The sequence below is a fragment of the Acinonyx jubatus genome, chromosome D3 (assembly GCF_027475565.1).
Source record: "Acinonyx jubatus isolate Ajub_Pintada_27869175 chromosome D3, VMU_Ajub_asm_v1.0, whole genome shotgun sequence".
NCBI classification, from domain to species: domain Eukaryota; kingdom Metazoa; phylum Chordata; class Mammalia; order Carnivora; family Felidae; genus Acinonyx; species Acinonyx jubatus.
Genome location: NC_069392.1, coordinates 1746803 through 1771915, shown reverse-complemented (window position 1 = coordinate 1771915; position 25113 = coordinate 1746803). Strand labels below are relative to the sequence as shown.

General features: G+C 52.4%; 1 protein-coding gene across 7 annotated transcripts in view; it reads right to left on the bottom strand.

Moving 5' to 3' along the window:
* STX2 (syntaxin 2) overlaps positions 1-25113 on the bottom strand; it is a 78566-nt gene that overhangs the window by 47614 nt on the left and 5839 nt on the right. For 5 of the 7 annotated variants that reach the window (XM_053206416.1, XM_053206415.1, XM_053206419.1 and 2 more), the window contains exons 2-9: positions 20636-20710; positions 16692-16791; positions 9692-9766; positions 8066-8139; positions 7466-7574; positions 5147-5220; positions 4907-5044; positions 2732-2842 (exon numbers count right to left, since the gene is read on the bottom strand). In XM_053206416.1, coding sequence (XP_053062391.1) covers positions 2732-2842; positions 4907-5044; positions 5147-5220; positions 7466-7574; positions 8066-8139; positions 9692-9766; positions 16692-16791; positions 20636-20710 — 756 coding nt within the window. Of the gene's footprint in view, positions 1-866; positions 993-2731; positions 2843-4906; positions 5045-5146; positions 5221-7465; positions 7575-8065; positions 8140-9691; positions 9767-16691; positions 16792-20635; positions 20711-21084; positions 21439-25113 lie in introns of those variants that run through there. The other 2 variants (XM_027044369.2, XM_053206417.1) reach the window with 2 other exon arrangements.

Genomic DNA, 25113 nt, shown 5'->3' with positions numbered 1-25113 from the left:
CCCGTGCTATCTCCCTTTGCAGAAATAAAGGGCCGGCCTGGTGCCGCAGTCGCTTTCGAAAGGAGACAACGAATTCCTCAAGGACTGCCTGTCACCGTCCTGGCACCTGGCACTGCAAAACGACAGTCGAATGACCACGGCAAGACACCCTTCTCAAGGGACACGCATGGGACAGCGTTCCTCGGTCACGCGAGGAGGGCGCTCCCGTATGAGGAGAAAACCAGAGGAAAACACAAATGTACCGGAGTCTGGAGAAAGGGGACAGTCGCACAGTGAACAAAATAAAGTCGCTTTCGTCAACGACGGAGACCTTCTCTCCCCAGAACGTTGTAAACTGACCGGCAGGCTGACAGCACAGGCTTGCACGACAGTCAGGAGGTACCGGAAAACGGATGGGACGCCGGCTCGTGGAACCCAGGGAGATGGGAGGATTTTCACCCCCGGGCTTTTCCAGAAAACTCCAGTTCCCTTCCCTCCAAGCCAGTCACACCACAAGTGGGGAGGTCTCACAAAGCAACGGTTGCAAAAGCGAAAACGTCAAAGGTGCGTTAACCCGCGACGTGCCGGCCAATGGAGAAGGCACCACCATACTGTGGCCGCTACATGCAGGGTGACCAGCGGGCCGGGGGCGCGCCTGCCACGCCAGGCGGTGCGAGCACCCCGGAAGCTGCATCGGGCCGCAGGAGGAGAAGGCCCCATGTAAAGATGCCCCCCACCCGCCCGTTCACCCTCTGTGCGTGCAGCAGCAGGACCGGGCTCCGCTCCACTGGCGGCTGGTATTACTTTTAGGTCAATGAGGACTGGGCAAGCATCACTGTTAGCTAATTGGCAAAGTTAATAAGTACATTAGTTGATTAGTTACTTACTGCCTCGCTGGCAGGGGGGCACGCACACTGACGTCGTCCACACCATCATTTGCCAACCGATAAGCCAATAATTAGAGCAATTACGGCAACCACAGCCACTGACACAGCCACAATTATCCACTTTTTCTGTCAAAGAAAAGCAAGCTGATTACATCATGGTAATTTCATATCGCCACGTTAGAAGACCTCATTCAGTGAAAATAAAACGATCCACGGGACTCTCTTAACATGCAAGTTACAGGACAGCTAATTAATTATTCAGCAGCTTTTAGTTCTTAAAAAGGGTGGTTTTTCCTTGAATAAGGTCAGACTGTTTGGAGACGGTTCTAGAAGCCTTAGGACCAGCAGTGAGCGAGCCGCAGGGTCATGGCGTGCAGGTAAGTTCCGAGGGGCTGAGACGCACGCGTGCTGTTCTCTCACCTCCCAACGCACAGCCACAGGCCCAGCTCAGGAAGGAAGCTAAGAAGGCAGCGGCCCACGTGATCAGCCCCCGCCCTCCTTGGTCCCGTTTGCTTGAGGTGGCGGTGGACTCCTCCACGGCTCCCGCCAGGCCCCAGAAGATAGATCACCCGCCCAGGGAAGGGGATGGTCACCGTGTGAGCGGCCGCGGCCGCGGGGCATCTGAGAGCAGGGTGACAAGTTCAAACAGGCAGTGTGGGTTCACAGGTCAGGTGTTCACGGACAGTGGGGGTAAGTTCGTTTCTGAGCAGCTGACACTCGCCAAGGACGGTGAGGCCTCGCCAGCAGTCAGGGTGGAGACGGGTCATGGCCCTGTCTGTTCACAGCGGTCATCTCTTCACTCAAGTTCTCGCTGGCCGGCCCGCTGGTTGGGTCACCGAGAAGCGAAGAGAACCTCCCTCTGCCAACAACTCTGTCACCGAGTCCCCCGCGCCCGGAAGGAGGCTGAGAACTTCCCGCGTGCACCTCATCACCTCACGTCCTCTGGGAGCGTTTGGAAAAGCGGGAACACGGTGACGTCGGCAGCCCTGCCTCCCGTCTCAGAGAGAATGACCATGGGCAGAGGTGCCCCAGGAGAAGCAGGGCCGGGGCTTGGCCGGCTGAGCCGAGCCCACGCGTGCCTCCCGTCCCGTGTCGCATTCAGCCCGCAGGCTGACTCCTCGCACAAACTGTCGCCCTTCCTCTCTCCCCGGCACCCCGGAACCGCCTCTTGGTAGGGCCTTTGTGGGCGACGGGCAGCGGGCAAGCAGGCTCCCAGGAAGGCAGGTGAGCCCGCACGGCCGGCCCGCAGGATGGGGCAGCACAGCGGGGGGCTTTGTGTCCACCTTCTGCACTTGGGGGGCGTAGGGGGTGGAGGAAACCCTTGAACTATGGGGAGAGTTGTCTTGTCCTGGAGTCAGGACTTAACTTCGTCTCTCTGTTGTGTCCTCACAAGAGCTCTGCCCACGCACAGCACACTCGGGATTCACACACTCCGACTCCCAGAGCTGAGCGGGGCCGCTACAGATGCCTTAGGCCCGGTCTCGGGAACTCTCTGCCTCCGGACCAGACGCATAGCCAGCAACCCAAGGAAAGAATCGAGTGTTCGCTGCACAAAATGCGCACCCGACGGCTTTGAGAACCTCCAGTCCCGTTAGCTCTGCGTTACCCGCCAGCTGATGGCCCACGACACAGAGGACTCGAGAATGGGAGGCGGCCAGGCTGTGGGTTTCGTTGCTCAGAACACAGTCACGGCACGTTCACCGAAACAAACTCTAAAACCTCTTAGCAAAAGAAGCGCTTCAGTTGCAAAATGAAATAAGAATTTAAGCAAGCATTTATTTCTTGGAATAGCTATTAAGTCAGGCTACATCAATAAAGAGAAATGAAGAGAAAAATGCACTTTAAGTCTTAAAAACCAAACTCACCCTTCTAGCTTTGCTGTGATATTTAATCGCCTTTTTCGTTTCTTCTTTAGCGTGTTCTACATAGTCTGTGGCGTTCATAACGTTTTTTTCTATGTTGTTGATCATTTCGCCCTAGAAACAAAGTTTCAAGCTTAGAGGACATTCTCCCACGACTTGAGCGCGTACCCCCAAGGCCGCCACAGCACCAACGACATCTTCACGTGAACGCAACGTGCACATGACGGACACCGAATGTTTTTCACGTTTATGAGAACATTACAAATGTGCCGACGTGATGATCAAAATGTAACTTACGCTCTAAAAAGCGTGAACAGGGATGAGGGGGATGGGCCACAACGGAGCACATTCTGAGACATGCTTTTCCACGTGCGCTCCTTGTGACGGCGGGCGCAGCCAAGGAGAGGCAGCTAACTCGAGGCGAGACCAATCTCTTACTGTTACCACACACACACAAGGGACAATGACGTCCTTTCTGGCGCATAGGAACTTGTGGTGATTTCTTTAAAACATCGGTCTGTTTGACACTAAGTTCGCCAAGTGAAGGGAACCATGGCGCGAGGCGGGCGCAGGGAGGTGGCGGGGAGGGGAGACCATACCTGGCTCTGTGTCCACAGCAGACACAATCTGCAGCAGCGACGGCACAGCGTTAGGAGAACGACGCACAATTAAGTCACGTGCTCGCCAGCTCAAGCTTACTAGCGCTTTGACTACACAGAGTTTGAATCAGGCGAGTCAATATAACGCACCCCTAACCGACTTCTAAAAGCAAACAACGAGACAAAGCTGAGAATACGGCCATTTTTCTACTGGAGCTTCACGCGACATACTTGGTGTGGAGCCATAATAATTAACGCCTGCAGCACGCTAAAATCTTCCACGATTACAAAAGCAACGCGGTGCCCTTACGGCCTGGCCGCTCCCCTCGGAACACTTCCGGAGAAGCGGCTGGCAGAAACGACACACTGCTTGTGTGGCCTCGGCGAGGGCTCCCCCCCGACCAGAAAGGGGGGGCCTGCCCGTGGTTGCTCGTTTCCCCCAGCAATCGCACGGTATCTGAGGTTTTCACGTACTTGATGATAAACGTCTTCCAAAACAGTGGTCTTCGAAAGGTCGGTGACCCACGTGGAGAGCGAGTCCCGCACACGGATGGGTTTCCTGTCGTCCTCGTACAACCCAGAAAACAAGCCGGCCAGGGCTTAAGCTTCTCCCGGGCCGCTCCTGCCAGAGCGCACCCGAAACCAGCCTGCCGCTGAGTGAGGACAGATCTAGCCGAGAGGTCCGACGGGGACCCTCCCAGGGCACAGGCGTCAGCTGAACCTGACCCCTGAATCCGCAAGCGGCCGCGTGCAGGCCTCACTCGCTAGTGCGACTGCCACGGAAGGCCTGATGGAGACTCACGGGAGCCAGAACAAACGTATGCACACACCTAACGGGAACACGTCGGCTCGTGGTTTCCACCGGATTTCAGGTTTGTTAAGAACTGCCTACACTGCTTCCGTTGTCTCGCGGGGGAACCTTCACAGCCCCGGGGTGGCCCGCCCTCCCGGCCTGCGCACGGACAAAGAACACCACGCAGAGAGCGAGGCTTCTATCTGTGGCATGGACTAGGCCCCTCGGGGCCTACTCCTCTCAAGACTTTTAAAACCTCTCTGCCAATAGTTGTTCTAATACACGTTCCTTGTAAAAACGTGAAAGTACACGTGTTTTAGAGAAGAAACCTAAAATCCCCACAGGTGCACTGTTATTGTCCGAGTTGGTACCTTTCTTTCCTTCTGTGCACACTGTCCTATGGAGCCGAGTTCATGCACGTACACATGCGTGCGTGTTACACACGACCGGATCTATACAGATGTGTATAAACACACGTAAGATTGTATAGCTCCCTCTTCACTCAAAACTCCAGCACGATACCTGCACGTCTCACTAAAAATCTCCCTGACGAAAGTCTGCCGCCCGTGGCCACCTGGTAGGTAGGCTGTCGTGTGGACACACATAATGCGAGTGAGTGAGCCACGGCATCAGACAGATGTTTCCAGCATCTGTCTCACGAGAATACTGCACTCAGTTTCCAAATGTGGAGAGCGGATCCGGAACGATGGCTTTCTTGGGTACCTGGACCCGACACTTCACCAACACCAGGCGTCCGTCCCAGACAAGGGAAAACGTGTGCGTTACCTGGGTCTCAACGAACATGGCCATGTCCGTGAACATCTCGTGTAGCTCCCGGATGCTGGTCTCCAGCTTCATGATGTCTTTGTGACGAGACTCAATTTCATTGAGAGCTTGTCTAGTGATCTGTGAATCTGATATGATCTTGGGGAAACAAAGGCAAGAGAGAAATACCGATGAACCCAGGGCGGCTCGGAAGAGAAAGCACAGGCACGGGAATGCGGCCGCAGCCCCCCAGGCACTCACGTCTGCGGTGAAGACCGAAGGGCTCCCGCTTTCCAGCATTTCTTCCAGCTCCTCGTCGGTCGTGGTTCTTCCAGCTGTGAGATGAACACAGGCCCCACTCAGAACGAGCCAACACTTACAGTGACCGTTCGGGGGCGCCTGGGTGGCTCAGTCAGTTGGGCACTCGGCTTCGGCTCAGGTCATGATCTCACGGCTGGTGAGTTCGAGCCCCACATCGGGCTCTGTGCTGACAGCTGGGAGCCTGGAGCCTGCTTCCGATTCTGTGTCTCCTTCTCTCTCTGCCCCTCCCCTGCTCATGCTCTGTCTCTCTCTCTCAAAGATAAACATTAAAAAAAAATTCAAAATGACTTTTTCAACCAGAAATTAGCAACTAAACCTGAGTTAACCTTTTTCTAAGTTTATTTATTTGAGGGGGAAGGGGCAGAGACAGAGAGAGAGAGAAAGAGAGAGAGAGAGAGAGAGAGAGAGAAAATCCCAAGCAGGCTCCAAGCTGCTAGCATAGAGTTGGACGCGGCGCTTGATCCCACAAACTGTGAGATCCTGACCTGAGCCAAAATGAAGAGTGGGGACGCTTAACCGACTGAGCCACCCAAGTGCCCCAATTAACATTTTCAAGCAACATTGTTCTAACCTTTCAAATATGCTTTCTTGGGTGAGTGTTAATGATGAGAGAAATTAACATAAGACTAACAAGCAGGAAAAACTGGAAAACTCTCATAAAAAACCTTATAATTGGAATGAATACAAAAATCTAATTTTAGTAGGAATGAGAACTCTAAAAAGGGCGTTGACACGTAATTTTTTGGCACGCTGGCTTTCGTAAAAGTCTAATTCTGGCTTATGGAAAGAGAATACCAACGTATGTTATCAGCATTTATTAGAAGATCGTAAATAAAGACTGAACATTAGAATCAGACGCTTTAATACTTGCTATGTTTTGGTTGTTATGTATGTTTCCTTGAGTTGAACGTATTTGTATTCTCTATGAAATACAGTCACAGGTTTTTGGAAAAACTCAGTTGACAGTCGTTAGGTTTTACAATTTGTGTCACGCATAAAAAAAGTTAAATGAGGAAACGTCATGATTACAGTGTTCACGGCAGCATTATTCACACGGCCACCGCCTGAGCCACAGACACACGGGGTCCACGCACACAGCACAACACAAGTCATCCGGGAAAGAGGGGACATGCCAGCCGCGTCAGTATGGCCGAACCCTGAAAAATCTACGTTAGGTGAGAGAGGCCAGTTCCAAAAGCCCGTATATTGTATGATTCCGTTTACACGAAGCATACGGAATGGGCAGATTTGTGGAGGCTGGTGGCGCTCGAGGGCCCCGGGGAAGAGGCACGGGGAGGACTGATGACAGGGGCAATTTCTTCCAGGGAACGAAGATGTTCCAAACTGGACTGTGTGGACGTGACAACCACGGACCTGCCCACTCTGGAAATCGCGCATGTGGCACGTTAACTGGATCCCAAGAAGGCTGTGGAGATGCCATTTAATGAGGTTCACGTTCACAGCTGTTCTGGGCTCCCCGACCCCAGGGGACACTGCACCCGTCGTGAGGCCGTGTCGCGGCCGAGGAGCCCCGGTCTTCTCCAACAGGGAGCAGACAGCGAGCACACCGGACTGACCTTCCTGCGATCAGCAAACTGCCTTCTGCCCGGCGGCAGCCAAGCTCCATCGTCCAAGGGGGACGGCCGCACAGACGTCCTTGAAAGACCGTCTGGAGCAAAGGGCAGTCAGTGTGAGGCCCACAGAGAACCGTCTCCCAAGGTGGGGCAGGGGGGCTGGGGGCAATGGAGAGACACCTGAGCAACTGATGGCTGGACGTTTCCCAAATCTGATTAATACCCTAGGAGCAATGCCAGTTAGAACGCAGTGCGAGGCCGCCCAGGGGGCTCCGTTTTTAAGCGTCCGACTCTCGATTACGGCTCAAGTCATGATCTCACGGTTCGTGAGTTCGAGCCCCGCGTCGGGCTCTGTGCTCACAGCGCGGAGTCTGCTTGGGATCCTCTCCCTCCCCCTCCGGCCCCTCCCTCTCCCTTGCTCGCATGTGCACGCACGCTCTCTCTCAAAAATAAAATAAATATTTTTAAAACCAGAAAGTAATTTAAAGTCCACTCACCAAGGATTTTCTGAGGGACGTAAAGAAAACGTTTCGGTGACTCAATGAACAGGAAGCTCTGGAAAAGCTTTAGGCTTTGCAATATTGGCAAAAACAGAGATGAACTACTGTTTTGGAGCCACAGAACTTTCACGTCAGACCTTAAGAAAAGGACCTTTTGTATCAAAACAGCATTTTCGTTCACTCACTGATCTCCAGCTGGCGCTGTATGCGTCCTTTGCTCCGCTCCCGAAACAGAGTCTGGGCCTCGTTGTACTCCGTCATGACCTCCACAAACTTCCGAGACAGTACTGAATGCTATTAACACGGAAACACGAAATTAATACACAACGTTCGCTTCTTCTGTAGCAAGTGAGGCACAGAAACCACAACGGTCACACCTGCCCTTCAACTGGACCCGAACGGGTGGCAGCCAGCTCTAGACGGAGTCCATCCCGGGACATCATGCACGTCACCTGGCTTGACTCTCCCAACAGCCCCCGGATCACAGACGGGACACCTCCCGCTAAGCGGACGTGGCCTGGCACCCACACAGTCAGGCAGAAGCGAGCAGCCTGGACCCCGGTGTGGGCACCACAGACCCCTCACCCCCAAGCCCGCAGGGTTCAGGGAATTCGGACAACGCGGGCCCGCAGCGTGGAATCTTTTCTTTATAATAAGGAGGTCACCCAAAGATACCACGACCTTTTACACAGAGATGCTGTACGGATTCATGTGACGTAAAGACAAACTATTCTGAATCTGAAAGGGAGACAAGAGGCCTGTGCTCACTAGGCCGACGACCAAACCTGAGTTCGTCGTATCCGGAGATCCACTGAGGTGCGGTCCCCACTCTCATCCTGATCAAAACTCTGCTCGATAGCTGGAAATGAACAGGAAAAGAGTCACCTTTTAAACTAAACAATGGATGTTTCTCAAGCCAAACCTCAAACTACTTTTCTTTCTTATCTTTTCGATTCCTCATAAATGTATGCATCTTGGCAACAATCATCCGTTGTTGATAATCTCACAAAACAAAACCAGGTGTTAGATCTTAACATTTCAAAGAAAAACAAAAGACAAAACAAAACGCCCGACTCTCATGGGGTTTGGAGAAGTCAACTATCAACCGACAGGAAAGAGAGAGGAACCTGGGTGACATCGGCTTTAAAGCCCTGAAGCGTAGCAAATTCTGATGCATGAATGCCCTGGTTTCTCCAACCAAAAGAAAACTTCCAGGGGAAGATGCAAAGAGAATTTGAGTTTTAAAAACTTGGGGCGCCTGGGTGGCTCAGTCGGTTGAGCGTCCGACTTCAGCTCAGGTCATGATCCCGTGGCTCGTGGGTTTGGGTCCCGTGTCGGGCTGTGTGCTGACAGCTCAGAGCCTGGAGCCTGCTTCGGATTCTGTGTCTCCCTCTCTCTCTGTCCCTCCCTTGCTTGTCTCTGTCTCTCTCTCTGTCTCTCAAAAATGAATAAATGTAAAAAAAAAAAAAATTTAAAAACTTGAAGTGACACGTCACCAATCACAGGGTAGGGTCCTTATTGGGAACCCAATTCAAACACACTGTGAAAAGAAATTCAAAGATCACTGGGGACGCGTGCATTCCCATGGGGTATTTCGTGACCAATAACCACAATGATCTGACCTAGATATAATCATGGCACTGTGGTTGTACTTTTGGGCCAAAATCCTTCTGTTTTCGAGTACCCTGGAATCCACACTGATGAAACCACCGTCTGGACGGGCTTTGAGCCACCTGGCAGGTGGGAGCCCCTAAGCCCCTGCATGGCGCACAGATGAAGGGTGTGAACGGTGGCAGCTGGCGGTCACCCCCCCCCCAGCTCCCACCTGTCTGAAATGTCCCCAAAACAGTTATTTCCCATCTGCAGAGATTTCCTGGATGTGAACGCTCTTTTGTAACAATGTGTCTTTCCAACAGGCCCCTCCCAAAAACTACCTGTTAGAGCTGAACCTCCAGCTCCACAGAGGCTAAACCCTGCGCACTCAGCGTTCAACAGAACCTAAACGTAAAGGATTGAAGAAGAACCCGTGATTCGTGATTCGTGGGAAGGACTGTTTGCCTTCTCACGTGTCTGCAATTTGGCCACAAGCATCCTACAGACACGCCTCTTTAAGAGGTCAACCCTTTATCAGCAAATGCTTGACCTTGTTGAATATTCGTGCTTCGGTCCTCAATATGCCAATTAATAACCATTAGCTTGAGCCCCTGGTCCTCGGTCCTCCCAGCTGGCAGTTAAAGAATTCTCGACTCATGAATAATTTACAGACTTGCTGTTCCAAATACACACAAATAATTTAAAGTGCCCATCGTGTGGACGTTTAGAAATGTGGAAGAACAGAAAGTGATAAAGGAAATAAAGACGAGCCACGTGCCGCCATGAAGGATCAAATGCAGCCAAAGCCTTAAACTCACACTTCAACTTGGCTCGGATTTTACTGGCAGTTTTCTTGATTTCTTTGTTCAGATCCTCAAGGTCTTCCTTTGTTTCTTAAAAAAAAAAAAAAAAAAAAAGTATCTGAGCTATAATATCCAACAGCAATAATGCCCAATAAACTTACAAATGGGACAACATCCTTGGCAAATACTCAAGTGTTTTTATTTCTTAAGAAAAAGTATCGATCTTGCCAGTGGTTCACCAAGACCAAGGGACCTCAGTGGCAGGGGGAGCTTGGTAGAAATGTGCATTCCTGGGCCCCGCCCCAGACCTCTGGGTGCCATTCTGCCACCAGCAATGGGACCTGACAAGCCCCCAGGTGACTGTTATGTGCACCTATACTTGGCTGGTTTGCGGCCATTAATTTGGTGGAATAGGTCACTGGATCCGTCGCTAACACCTAGACCTAAGAAAGAAAAGCAGAAATTAACCAAATTAACCAAATCCCGTGCGTCTGATTTCTCTTGTGCTCTCCTCTACCCAAGCAAGGCGAGCCCCTCAGGGGAGTGCTGGTGGCCACACTGTGTCCGGGCTGGCAGAGCGAGGGCCCAAGTCTACAGGCAAACGCACACGGGCAGGATGTATGCAGGGGTGTGGCCCCGCTGAGGACAGGGCACAGCTATGAGCTGGGGGGGGGGGGGGGGGAGGACGGAGCTGCGGTGGATCAGTGCAGGCAGAGCCCCGCTGGCACTCCCCGGGAGCACTCCCCTCGCTGGATAAGAAAGCCCCTGGGCTGTTCCAGGAGGGGGAGACCCCAGGCTCCCTGCTCACAGGCAGGCGGGGGCCCAGGCATAAGTGAGAGACGAGAAAGGGGCATTGCCAGCCATAGCAGTGGGCCGCGAGGCTGTCCTTGGCAAAGGTGCCATTTCAAACCACTGAGAAATGACATGGTGCTCTCAACACTCCTGCTGGGAACTGTGCGGAAAGCTGGACAAAACATGCATTTAATCTGCTTAAAGACACCATAAAGCTACACAGGCAGGGAAGAAGACCCAGGAGAAGGACACCCAGGGAGGGAGCCAGCTGCTCCCGCAACCCCTGCCATCTGTCAGCAACGTTTACAAACCATCTTTTAAAAAAGAAAACACTGAGGCGCCTGGGTGGCTCAGTTGGTTGAGTGTCCGATCTTGGTTTCAGCTCAGGTCGTGATCTCACGGCTTCCTTGTGAGTTCGAGCCCCGCCTTGGGCTCTGTGCTGACAGCATGGAGCCTGCTTGGGATTCTGTCTCTCCCTCTCTCTTTGCCCCTCCCCCACTTGCTTTGTCCCTGTCTCTCTCGCAATAAGTAAATAGACTTGTTTTTGTTTTGTTTTTAAAGATGAAGGGTGGTAATTTTTTTAATGTTTAATTTTGAAAGAGAGAGAGAGACAGACAGAGCACCAGCAGGGGAGGGGCAGAGACAGAAGGAGACACAGAATCCAAAGCGGGCTCCAGGCTCCGAGCTGTCAGCACAGAGCCCGACGCGGGGCTTGCACCGATGAACTGCAAGATCATGACCCGAGCCCAAGTCAGACATCTAACTGAGCCACCCAGGTGCCCCAGAAAATGAACTTTAAAAAATAAGAAGAAAATACTCTCCTAGGATTGGAATTACTGCTACTAGCTTTTACGTACAAAGCCCAGGACTCCACCAAAAATAACCAGGTGAACTAAGAACAGCAGACGAGGTGCACAGACCCACAGGGCGCCTGTTAGTGGATCATCAGACACAGACTTTTGACATCATTATCCTCGAAGGGGTAAAACACAAAATTAAGAACTTTGTCAGAAAACCGGACGGTGCACAAAGGAACCAGGTGACGTTGCAGGACCAAAACTTCTCTCACCCAGAAATAACTCAATGGGCAAAGAGAGGTCCGCAGATGACTCAGAAACACAACTTCCAAGTAAAACGAGGAGACGGTGTCTCTGGGAAATAGAGAGCGGAGGGCAGGAGATGCTGCGAGTACAGTGAAAAGGTTTAACTACACAGATTTCAAGTCTCCCAGAGAGGACAGGAAATCGGGCAGAGATGGTTCGTGGAGAGAAAGTGGCTGAAGTGGCCAGAGGCGTGGGCTGAAAGATCCAAGAGGCCTCGGGGAAAGCAGGCAAACAGAAAGAAAACCACATCCAGAAACGTCAGCACAAAATTGCTAAAGCAAAGACCAAAACCCAAGTATCTTAAAAGCTACAATTCGACAGGTGACTTTAAAAAACACAAAAACAAAAAACAAAAAACAAACAAAAAGGCACTGGAAAGATAACTTCAACATCTTCAAGATGGTCAAAGAAAATTACTTCCCAACAGACTCCTACACTCAGTGAAAACATCCTCCAAGAACAAGATTACAGATGGAAAATTTCAGACAAATGCATATTCCGGACTAAAAGCAGTGATGGTGTTTTGGTTTTTTTTTTTTTAATTTGAGAGAGAGAGAAGGAGAGAGGGAGAGAGGGAGTGCACAAGCAGGGAAGAGGGGCGGGGGTGGGTGGGAGTGGGGAGAGGGGACAGGGAATCTCAAGCAGGCTCCACACTCATCGCAGAGCCCGAAGCAGGACTCGGTCCCAAAACCCTGGGATCACGACCTGAGCCAAAATCAAGAGTCAGACGCGTAACACACTGAGCCACCCAGGCGCCCCAACAGTGTTTGTTAGAAAGAAACAGTCTCGGATGGAAGGTGTGAGGCCCAGGGATAAAGAAGGAGCAGCAGTATGGGTGGATCCAAAACCCAAACCGTAGGTTAGTTGTACAAAACAAGGTAAGGTACAAATAGTTCTATTACTTGTATCTATTATATACACGTGTCAATATGTGCATCTAAGGAAAGATGGGGTTAAAGTTTCCTAAGGCCCATGTGTTACCGGAAGAAACAAAAGTACAGATTTACATTAGATCTTAAATCAAGAATACACATACACACTATGGGGGCACCCGGGTGGCTCAGTCGGTTAAGCGTCCGACCTAATTTCGGCTCAGGTCGTGATCTCAGGGTCCCTGAGACTGAGCCCTGCATCGGGCTCTGTGCTGACAGTTTGGAGCCTGATTGGATTCTCTGACTCTCTCTCTCCCTCTCTGCCCCTACCCCACTCAGACATGCTCTCTGACTCTCAAAATAAATAAACGGTAAAAAAAAAAAAAAAAAAAAAAAGAATACACTCTATCATCTAGGGGACGACCACAAAGCGACAGGACGTAGTTCATATAAACAGGCTCACGGTGGAGGGGATAAAATTCTTAAAAACCAATCCAAGAGAAAGCATGAAAAGAGAGAAAAGGTACCAAAGAAGCAAGAATGTCCGCCCCAATGTCACATCACGAATTCTGGCAAACAGACTAAAAGCACTTAGAGACAAAAAACGATCAAACTGGAAAAAAGGCAAAGCCCGGCCACGTTTTGTTTTACGGATAAGAGCCCAGAGAGAGCTGTCAGCTACTAGGGCGTAGGAGACCGACGGGAAAGCGGTGTGATAGGTCCACCACGCACACCGATCAGGGACACCCGGGGCGGGGGGGGGGGGGGGGGGGCTGTGAGCTCAGGCAGGGTGGACGGGAGCGCAGAGCCTGTCCGTGGGGACGAAGGCCCAACGCGCCTCGACGCTTCGCGGTTCTGACGGCATCCGTGCCCGTGTCCTCCGCGCGCGAGTCTGGACTGGGCCCTGGAAGGAGGGGACAGGGGGCTATAAAGGGTGTCCCCAGACAGTCCCTGAGATGGGAAGCAGGGACTGCACGTCGGATCCCGGTGCGTTATCAACGTCGACTTTTCTGCCTTAGATGGTTATGGTGTCAGCACACAGAACATATCCCGCGGAGACACACACAGGAGCACGGCTCTGACACGAGTCGGCAGAACTGACGACAACACACACACCACACGTGTCACACGTGTCGGCAAACACCGCGTGTGCTCATCCAGGCACGGAAAGCACACGCATGGCCACACGCCCGGAGATGCGGACGACGGGCGAATCTAGGGGAAGGGATCGGGGGTGTTCTCTGTACTGTCCTGGCAACTTTCCCACGGACTTGAAGATTTTCTCACTAAAAAACCCGAAAAGCATGTTGAACAGCACCCGTCCTCCATCCAGCAGCTGCAGGCCCAGGAACCGGGCGCCCGTCTGCAGTCTGGCGCCACCTGGTGGCCACCGTGCCCAGGCACCGCTCGGCCCAGAGGCTGGGGGGCTGGGCCGCAGCGGCTGGGGGGGGCGGGGAGGGGGGGGTACGCCGCCCAGGACAAAGGGCTGGGAGGCCGGCAGCCCCCTGCCACCTGCCTCACCCTGGGCTCCTCACCGCAGGGCCCCATCGCGCAGGAGAAGGGTGACTACGTTTCTCTGTTCAAAGTTCGACCACGAAAGCACTTGCACGTGGTTTCCCACGTCTTGGTTCACACGTTGTCACGAAACGTACAAAAGAAAGAAGCAATGTTTTACTTAGGGCCCAAAAGGGACTACTGTGAGCACTGAGAGTTCCGCATTTACTGCAACGGCAGCTTGATCTGCTACATCTTGGCAGCAAAAGTTTTTCAGAGGTAAATCACTCAAGAGGAAAAAAATACGCAAACATTTATCCAAATTCAATTCTCCCAAAAATTAAATAAGAGGTTAACAGGCGTCACATAAAAATTTCTGTGGGCCTCACGCCGGTCAGAGTGGCTAAAATGAACAACTCAGGAAACAACGGATGCTGGTGAGGATGTGGAGAAACGGGAACCTTCTTGCACTGCTGGTGGGAATGCAAACTGGTGCAGCCGCTCTGGAAAACAGTGTGGAGGTTCCTCAAAGAATTAAAAACAGACCTACCCTATGACCCAGCAATAGCACTACTAGGAATTTACCCAAGGGATACAGGAGTGCTGATGCATAGGGGCACTTGTACCCCAATGTTTATAGCAGCACTTTCAACAGTAGCCAAACTATAGAAAGAGCCTAAATGTCCATCAACTGATGAATGGATAAAGAAGTTGTGGTTTATATACACAACGGAATACTACACGGCAATAAGAATGAAATATGGCCTTTTGTAGCGACGTGGATGGAACTAGAGGGTATTATGCTAATTGAAATAAGTCAGCCAGAGAAAGACAGATGCCATATGTTTTCACGCATGTGTGGATCTTGAGAAACTGAACAGAAGACCATGGGGGAGGGGAAGGGGAAAAAAAACAGACACAGAGAGGAAAGGAGGCAAACCATAAGAGACTCTTGGATGCTGAGAACAAACTGAGAGTGGATGGGGGGATGGGGGAGAGGGGAAAGCGGGTGATGGGCACTGAGGAGAGCACCTGTTGGGATGAGCACTGGGTGTTGTATGTAAGTCAATTTGACAATAAATTATATTCATTCAACAAAAGAATAAAATACAGTAATTACACAAAAAATTGCTGTGGGCAAACAGACTAAGCAAAGTTGACACAGGTTTCGTTATTGCAGGACTGCTCAGGGCCTTTATTGCTCGGAGTACACTGTAACTTCTCTAGAGGGATTATGGCACAATGAGGCTCCCAAAGCACTTAGTGACATAGGCCAGCCAATGAGATTCGTGCCCCACAACACACTTTGGGAAACATTCTTCTAAATCGTAAGATAAGGCATCTACAGAGGGTCAGATCATCGTTTTATAAGACATGCAAAATCTTAAAATTAAAAACGTGGTTTTTTTTTTTTTCAATTTAAGATTTTTATTTTTTCAACGTAAGGCTACATCAAGTAATCTAACAAAAAGTTGCTCTCAACTCTCCTCTTTACTTGAGAGTAAGAGCGCCCCCTTACCACTTACACTCAAGCCCACACCAGAGGTCACCGAAAGAAGTCAACGATAGAAAGCACAAGGGGGGGGAAACATGTCATTATTCACAGAGGACACGACTGGGTGCGGAGACAGTCCAACGCAATCTACACAGAAATTAACAGCATTAGTAAGTAATCAGGCAGGACAATGGGCACCAGGTCAACACGTGGAAACGAACAGAAAATAAAATTTGCAGCAGACGCTGCTTACGTGAACACCGATACCCAAAGCACCTGGTAATAAATACAGTGCAGGATGCGCAACGCGTCTGCAGCAAGCCCTGCAGACCACGACCCAGAGAAACTGGTCTAAATGGAAGATCTAAATGGTGGAGGGACTGACCGTTTTCATGGCTTGAAGGGTTCCTACTGTAAAGACACCATTTCTGAAATCCCCACGTGACGGGTGGACTCCAATCTGCAGTCTCTGGCTTGTCCAGAGCCATCTCACCCCTAAAGTTTACAAAACTTATCTCTACAGGTCGAGGCAACACTCCCTTACGACTACCAAGGCCCCGACTTTGGGCTAATCTAAAACCGTTTCTCACATGCTGTCCTCAGCAGACACCCGGGACAGCATATGGCGTGCAAAAGCCTTTCCTCTTCAAGCCACCTGTAAACCTGCCCTAACAAATGTTGTTTTCCTAATCAATCTCTTTTTTTTTTTTAAATGTTTTATTTAGTTTTGAGACAGAGACAGACAGAGCATGAGCAGGGGAGGGGCACAGAGAGAAGGAGACACAGAATCCGAAGCAGGCTCCAGGCTCCGAGCTGTCAGCACAGAGCCCGACGTGGGGCTCGAACTGCCGGACCGTGAGATCATGACCTGAGCCAAAGTCGGACGCTTAACCGACTGAGCCACCCAGGAGCCCCCTAATCAATCTCTTATTAACTTTCGTCTCAACACAAAATCCCATCACTCCTGTTTAACTAGGGATGCACAAAGTCCGTATCTGAGGTCCCATCACTGATACGGCCCCGCAGCTCGGCAAAGCCCCTCCTGCGTATTCTTCTGGACGGGACACGGTGGTGGTCGTACGAAGCCACCACTGCGTCAGGACAGGGTGTGGCCTGCTCGGTTCCAGGGTGTTTACGAGCTCCCGGCCTGACCTCCGGCAGGTGCCGCCAGGGCCCAGGCCCGTTTCGAAGGCAGCAAGAAAGAGGCACAGAGACAGACGCACAGACAGACGCACTTCTTTTCAAAGCCAGCAACTTACTTCCTTCTGGGTTTGGTGCAGAAAGAATGATGCTGTGGTTTTTCTTTACCTCTTCGACATATTGAGCTATTTTAGCTATGCTGGTCCTGATCTCCTCAACCTAGGACAGACAGAAAGTCATCATTATTGCGCACATCCGAATCTGCTGCCACCTGCCGTTCCCGAAAAGGGAAGGACAAAGGAGGGAAGTGAATGAGTAATCACCACATAAAGAAATAACAACCTTTTACCATTCTCACACTGGGAATTACTCACTTTGAAGACAAAGAAACACGTACCGTGTGAAGGTCCATACCGCCGTGGCTAAGGCGGTGTCAATCAACCCTCAGCAACAAAACCCATCAGGTGTACAAACCTTTACCGTCAAGACCCACGTGTTGCCGCAGATGACGTCGCCGGGAAGCACGCGGCCGCCTGCAGCTCTCTGTGCAGTCAGCCGGGAACAGGGCAGGGCGCCTGGGGGCTCAGGCGGTTCAGAGACCGACTTCAGCTCAGGTCACGGTCTCACGGTTCATGAGTTTCAGCCCCGCATCGGGATCTGTGCTGACGGCTCAGAGCCTGGAGCCTGCTTCGGAGTCTGTGTCTCCCTCCGTCTCTGCCCCTCCCCTGCTCACGCTCTCTCTCTCAAAAATAAACATTAAAAATCTTCAAAAAAAAAAAAAGGGCATGCCAGCAGTCATACCCACGTGGGGAGGTGTTTACCGTAGACAAAGCCAAGCCTTCATAGTCATTGTTTTTACCCAACGATCTACACTGTTGAACACTTGTTTCAAACTGTAAGGTACTCGTCAGCAAGGTTCATCCAAACAGATCCCTGTATCTGAATTACCAGACTGGGCACACAGCTTAAGTGCTGACTGATCCTTCCTAAAACAGTCATTACAAAATCCTTCCACGTCGTGGTAGATGTCCACATCCTAGTCCGGTGAGTGCTCCCGTATAGGGCAAGAGGACTTCACAGATGGGGCTGAGTCCTGACACGGGAAAACTACCCCGGTTACCTGAGTTGCTCTGAAGTAATCACAAGTGTCCTTACAAAAAGGGGACGAGAGGGTTAGATTTAGAAGCCGGGGGTGAGAAAACGGAAGCGGAGGCCGGAGCCATGTGCCTTCAGCGCCAGTCTCTGGAAAGGCCAGGGAATGGCTGCTTCCGTGGCGTGTCCGCAAGGAGCCAGCCCTGCCGGCACACGGGTGTGAGCGCTGCACACTCACTTCAGACTCCTGACGTCTGGACCGGGAGAGAGTGCAAGCGTGTCGGTCAAGCCGCTGGGGCGGTGGCGATTTGTGAGAGCGGCGGTCGGAGACTGACTCCACGCACGTACTCGCGAGGGGAGGAGGGGAAAAGACAAGTATCTTAGGATCACCATGAACCTGGTCTTGACCACCTGGACTCCTTGAAAGGGTCTTGGCCCCCGGGACCCCGGTCCGAACTCTGAAGCACACTTTGAAAATGCATGTGCCGGAGGGGCGTGGAACACAGAATCCCGGCTTCCCCGAAGGGCAAAGCGCTACTCCGGCCGGGGGCTACCCCCACCGACGTAAGTCCTGTAGGACCGTGCATACTTCTCACGCTCACAGCTTAAGTTTACTGCCCGTGTGAAAATGACACACCAACCAAAAACCGATTCCTTTACACGTTTGCTATTTCAACACCAGCACGGACACTCTGGCCTCGGTGCACGGGCTCCCGTCTCAGCTGAAGCAAACGCACCAGGGCACAACCGTCACCCAAGGCCAAGGCACCGCCTGCAGACCTGTGGAGTCTGCGTTCACACCCCTGGTGCCGCGTGGCCTCGGGCCCGACGTGACGGGGACTGTCACTCCCACACGGTGCAGGTGCCGGTGGGCAGGGTGGTGCTGACAGCTGCCACTGACACCACACGGGGTCTCTTTCTGTCCCTTACAAGTCATCTTTGCCAGGGGGACCTTTCCTGGCCACCCGAAGAGCACTCTCCAATAGTCCTTTACTAAACACTGGCCACGTGCAAAAGTCTATCTTTTACAGCATTCTACGTGATATTTAAGATACAAAGGCCATTTTCAAAAAACCAGTTTGTATTAACAACATCACCTGTTGTCTAAGAAATCCTTCCACGAGACTTAACTGTAAATACGACGACTCTGTAACCAGTGAAAACTTGAACTTCGGTTGAACCCCAATGCTGCCAAGCCTCCCAGCGGGAGTCCCGTTCCCACGCCTCTGGGGCACCTACAGCCGACACGGACCCATGTGGTGACCAGAAACATGGGGAGTGGCATTCAATGACCTGCTGTATACAACTCTTCCACCGGAAGTGACAACATCATTTAATGCCAGGTGGGTCTTTACAATAAATACATTTTTATAAAGAATGGAATTCTGGAAGAGTTAAGCATCCAGATAAAGGGGGTAAAAATAGAAAAATAATTTCACAAAGTGGGTAGGTAAGCTCCAGACAATTAAAAACAGTCTCATTTCCAAAAAACAAGGAAATTCAGTATCTTAACTTCTTTGGGCCTTAAAGTAAGTCCCTGTATCAAATAACTTAATTTCATGTTTTTCCACTAGATAAAATTAGGAACTAACATAATAAATACATAAACCCAGTGACTAGGCTTATACTAGATACTCAGTGAATTCTGAAAACTGATAACTTTTAATATGTTTTTATTAACATATTACTTTTTTTTCAAATCTGCACACTGATAGGCCAGTTTAGACTGTCCCTGGATTTAAGAGTCCATTGAAACTTGGGGCGCCCGGGTGGCTCAGTCGGTTTGACCATCCGACTTCGGCTCAGGTCATGATCTCACAGTTCGTGAGTTCGAGCCCCCCGTCGGGCTCTGTACTGACACCTCAGAGCCTGGATCCTGCTTCGGATTCTGTGTCTCCCTCTCTCTCTGCCCCTCCCCTGCTCACGCCCTGTCTCTGTCTCTCAAAAATAAACATAAACAATTTTAAGAGTCCACTGAAACTATTAGACTAGATTCAGTGTAACCAAAATAAACCCTGCAAATGAAGTTTTCATCATTCAAAAAAGATAACGCGCACGTTTCTTCATGTTTAACGAAGTCAAATTATTTGTTCTGTGACTCAGTTTCAAAAATTTGGATTCACGCAAAATTTGGTCAACTATCACTTAGGTTTAAGCCTTTACGCACAGGATACCCCAACAGCAGCAGCCCTGGGGTGCTAAGAGGGAGGGGGAAGGCCTGGCGGCCAGCCCGGGACAGGGGACGCGGTACAAGGTCAGATCCAAGGGACGCGGCTCCAGGGTGGGCACCTCAGGGAAACGCCAGGCTGATGGGTGACAGAGTGGCTTTCCCACAGTGATACACCTGCTTACGTCTAAGACTTTCCAGCAGAGGAATTTAAGATTCGTTCAGTGGTTTTAGAAAACACACAGTATGAGCTCTTTGATGCCCGAGGTCACCGTGTGGGGACCCTGTGGAGGAAAAGGACGAGGAGTGTCGTCGCGTGCGTGCTGGGCACTCCTGACCCGGCGCCATCGGCAGAGGGCACCACCGCCACCACGACTCCCTCTGGAAAGGATGGGGTGGCCCTTCGCTTGGAGACCACTGCTCCCAGGGTGAGAACCTGAGGGTGGCAGGGTCTGGGAGGAGCCTGTCCCGGGAGGGGCGCTCCCTACCCACCACATCAGCGTCACGTCAGGAGAGGAAGCCCCGGCCAGGCGCCACCCAGCCCTGGGACGCCAAGCTCCTCCTGGGAGGGGACCGGGGTCAAACCAGCACTGCCCCGTCCCCTCCCCAAGTGCACTTCCCGGAACAATGGCTCCACGCCACCAAGTATTTTAAGGGCACTAAAAATTCTAGAGAACTTGAATGTAATTCACACGGCAACTCTTCCTTATATTACTTTTAGTATTATTTCAAATAAGACAAACACTCGGGTATGTTAACTGTGTTTGGAGACAGTCTGGCTGGGCTTCCTTCAGTGGCTCTTACCTGATGGAAGAAATCATCCATGAAATGGTCCTTTTCAACGACAACACTTGTGTCCCCATCATCATTCTTTCTGCACTAAAACGGAAGATATAAAAAGGAGAATTCAGACCTCAGAAACGTCCACGTGGGCACAAACGGTGAACTGAGAGAGAGGAGCATGAACCGTAACAGGCCGGCACTGTCCGCGACAACGGTCCACGACGACGTCGCTTGTCCACGGAAGAGACCACGGCAGGGGGAGGGGCGGGGGCCCCGGAGGTGGCGCGGCTGCTTCCTGGAAACAATGGCCGGACTTCTCAGAAGTCAGCAACGCGGACCCGTTCGTTGGCCCACGTAAGCCAACATGACACAGCAAGTTTTATCTCCGAGCAGCAAAGCCCTTACACTGCATATTTTCTACGAAGATTAAGAACACGGACACTGCCGGTTAACTTTTCTAAAGCACGTACCTTTCAAGCACCTTGCACTCGTCTTAGCTGGCATCCCCCGTGTTCCTTTGAGCCACTCCCAGTGGCACCCACGAATAATAATCGCTTTTAATGAGGAAACCCTTAGCACAGAAGACCCGGGAAGTGACACGGAGGAGAGAGGCGGCTGTCCTGACCGCCGGGAGGAGCCACAGCGATGCTGTACCGGCAGTCAGGTTCTGGACATTTAAATCCCATCAAAGAACATTCCAGGGCACTTCTCAAACAGAATCTCCAGAAGCCTGGGTCTCTGACTCAGGTCAGAGTGAGGCATTCTAGAACATGCTAGAACACTCCAGAACGCTGAACGCTGTTACATTCTGACACATTCCAGTGCGTGAAGAACCATTTTCCAGGGAGGGAGGCAAGACACGTGGTGCCAGTGGGAGCCCGAGCCACAGCAGGGCTGTGGGAAGCAGCACGGGGAGGGGAGGGCGCTCACAGGCGTGGGCTCACTCAACCCTGACTCCCAGCTGGGGCCCCCAGCCGTGTCCTGCGTGGGACACAGCCACCACCCTGCTCTCACACGACACCAGTTGTTGAGAAAGACGCCCGGGGTGACCGCGCTGAGAGTGTTGTGTTTGTGCCGCGTTAACAGGACAAGAACTACGGATTGAACTGCGTCCCCAGAAACACAGACGTTGAAGGCCCGGCCCCAGGGCCTCAGCACGTGAACCATATTGGGAACAGGGGTCCGCGTGGGGTAATTAGTTGCCACGAGGTCATGCTGCAACAGGGTGGGCCCTTCACCCCACGTGACTCGTGTCCGTGTGAGGAAAAACGACAGCCACCCGGGGAGACGGCCGTGTGACGAGGGTTTGCCCGAGGACGAGCAGCCCCACCAGCAGCTGCGAGGGCAAGGGGGAGCCCCCGGGTGCCAGGGAGCACGGCCGCCACGCCTCCACCTATCTCCTGTGGCCCCCAGAGCAGGGAGCAGCCAGCTCTAACCAACCGTGCTCAGCGAGCAACTCGACTCCCCGTTAGTGTCAGCAGGACTATTCCGGCCTGCTCACCGGCAGGCCCTGAGCCTGTGACCCGTGACCTGAGGGCCTTGGTGTCATAGGGGCGCATAAACCCACAAAGGCTTCAGAATCCCAGCCGGTCTCGGTTGTGAGCAAAGCTGCACTTCCAGCGGCCATCAGCCGGCAAGCCGCCGAAAGAACGTTCGGGGAGCCACAGACAGCTCTCACTCCTCCGGGCCCCTCCCCTCCTGAGGAAGAGGCAGGCTGCCAGCGGGATGGAGGGCAGGTGCACCGGGGGCCGCGGGAGGCACCCACGGCCCGCGTCAGCACGTCACGTCACACACCGGAGCACAGACCGCATGGCTCAGGGACTCGGGCCCGAGTCCTCAGAAGCCACAGGGCCACTCTGCGGATCCGGGTCTGTCTGACTCCACAGAGCTGGCCACCGACAATCCCACCGTGCTGACCCTTTACCTCCAGCTTGCAGCACCCGGGCAACGGGCCTGTCCCACCAGGAAGGGGTCAAGGCACTGAGGGCAGAGGGACTGCCCCGTCGATTTGATTCCAGACACCCTTGCTCTTAAAAATTCACCATCCTGGGGGCCTGGGGGGCTCGTTCGGTTCAGCGTCTGACTCTGGGTCTCAGCTCAGGTCACGATCTCACGGTTCGTGGGATGCAGCCCATGTCGGGCTCTGCACTGAGTGTGGAGCCTGCTTGGGGTTCTCTCTCTCTCTCTCTCTCTCTCTCTCTGCCCCTCCCCCGCTCTCAAAATAAAATGAATAAGTTAAAAACAAATCTTACCATCCACCCCTCAGAGGAGGGGGGCTTCCCTCCCGGCCGCCACGCCAGACAAAGCCCGGCCACCAGGCTCTCTTCCCGACTCCCTGCGACAGCCTCACCCCTTGCCTTTGAGAAAGTGTATTCCATACCCCACTCCTCTGGACTTGGCCCTGTGTCTCTCTACTCCCTGGTGACTATTTGTCTCATTGTCTTGCCTTCTCAGCTGTGGGGTCTCAAAAGGGACCGGCTGTCTTGTCCGGCTCGAGGCCAGGAACATCAGCGCGAAATAGCATCACCTAAGTAGCTGGCCTGCGAGGACCATCATGAACTTGATTTAGGAGTTGCAGCTGGCTGTTCCACCCGTGGCGCTGAGTACAGGGGGATGCGAAACACCTCTACCTGCCCCCACGTCACTCTCACAGGCCGCTCACATCTCACTGCTCTGAGAGTAATTCTAGACTAGATTCTGCTTTGCTTTTTGTTATGGAAAACCACAAACACACACAAAAGCAGAAGGAAACCTACTGTGAGCCCTCGATGTACCCATCACACGGTTCGGCGGCCATCTACCCGCAGCCCGTCTTGCTTCACCTGTGCGCCTCCCCCCTCCCCACTCGAGGTACTTGGTCATCCCGAGGCGAATCCCTCGCAGAAGATGCCGCCGTGTGTTCCATTCTGCAGAAAACTCGAGGGAACTTTCACCTCCCACGGGGGAGAGACACCGCTATGCACCTCGGCGCTCAGGGAGAGGCTTCCAGCCTGACGCCCGAGGAACGCGCATCTCACTGCCGTCTGTCCACGCTGCGCGCTGAGCACACCCCACGCGGCAGTGCGCGGGCCACCGCGAGGCACCCCACGCACCTGCGTGCTCTTCATTCCCGGCCACCCCTGTGGGCGGGGGACCCCTGTCTCCACCTGCAGCCCTCAAGGGAGCCAGAGGACCAGGAACGCGTTCTCCGTCCTCTTCCTTTAGCCTCGTTTTTAACCCTTTACTTCTATTTCTAACTTCTAACCGGAGTTCTCACAACGCGCGGTAAGAGGAAACAGGCTCCCTAATGCCGTCTTAGCGTTTCCATTCGTAAAAAAGAACAAAGAAAGTGGCAACCGAAACACCGCTGTTTCATTTAGGCAGCATCACGGCCCCGTCTGCACGCGCCCGTGTTCATCCCTCCAGTTGGGCGGTGAACGGACCACGTACGAGCCGCCGTGTGACGGTCGCTACAATTTGTGGCAAAGCCTTTACCGGAGGCAGTAGGAGTCTTCTCCGATATGACAGGCTCGACTTCCAAAGTGTCAAATTGCAAGACAAACATTCAAATACCAACATTTCCGTTCCCGTTACATTTCAAAAGAAGTCTCCTTAAATGCAGGGTTACATTAAAAATAAAATTCTCCCTCTGTGACAACTATCGTCAGGAGCAGAGAGCAAGGAGCTTCCACGTCTGGGGACCGTTTAACAGCCGTGAATAACTTGTCACGGGAAAGCTCACTGTTGAGACTTCGACGGAAGCTGGGTTATCACAAATCGGGAGAATCCAAACTCTGATGAAACGCTGGCTTCTTTCGCCACACACACAGATCGAAAGTGAGGGCAGACAAATTACATTTTCTTGAAATATCTACAGCACTTGTCCCTTGGCTGCTAGAATACATTAACTTCTTTCTCAAACTTAAATCTCTTGAGTCAAAGAAAAGAACCTGTGATTATGGTAAAAGCCGTCTGTTGGCCGGTTTGTAATTCTGGAGCTGAGCGTAACAGGCCTTTCTCACACTCATACTATCAAACATCAACGCCCTGTGGTAGAACATCACATTGCTTCATGGTTTTCCCTTTTTGCTACATACTTGTTTCCACTATTAACATCATACAAATACCTCTGACAGGTACTTAGACTTTACATAGACAGAACTGTACCGTGCAGATGCTTCTGCTATCTGACCCTTTTCCTCGCATGCCATATTCAAGGGTCTCCCCTTATCTGGGACGCTCCCGCACCGCCAACCAAACCAGCCCCCCGTCCGCCCTTCGCACCAGCCCTTCCCCACCCGGGAGGTCACCCGCCCGTGCAACCCCGCTGGTGGCTCCGGCTCATTCCAGTCTCAGCTCACATACCCTCCCCTGGTCGCCCATCCTCAGGAGCCCACCCACGGGCCTCTCACCCTGCTTGATTTCCTTCAGAGCAGGGGTGGCCTCGGCTGACCCCTGTCCACCCTCCACCTGAGTTTCCGGGGCACGAGGACACTGTCTGTCCGCTCAGGGCTCGCACG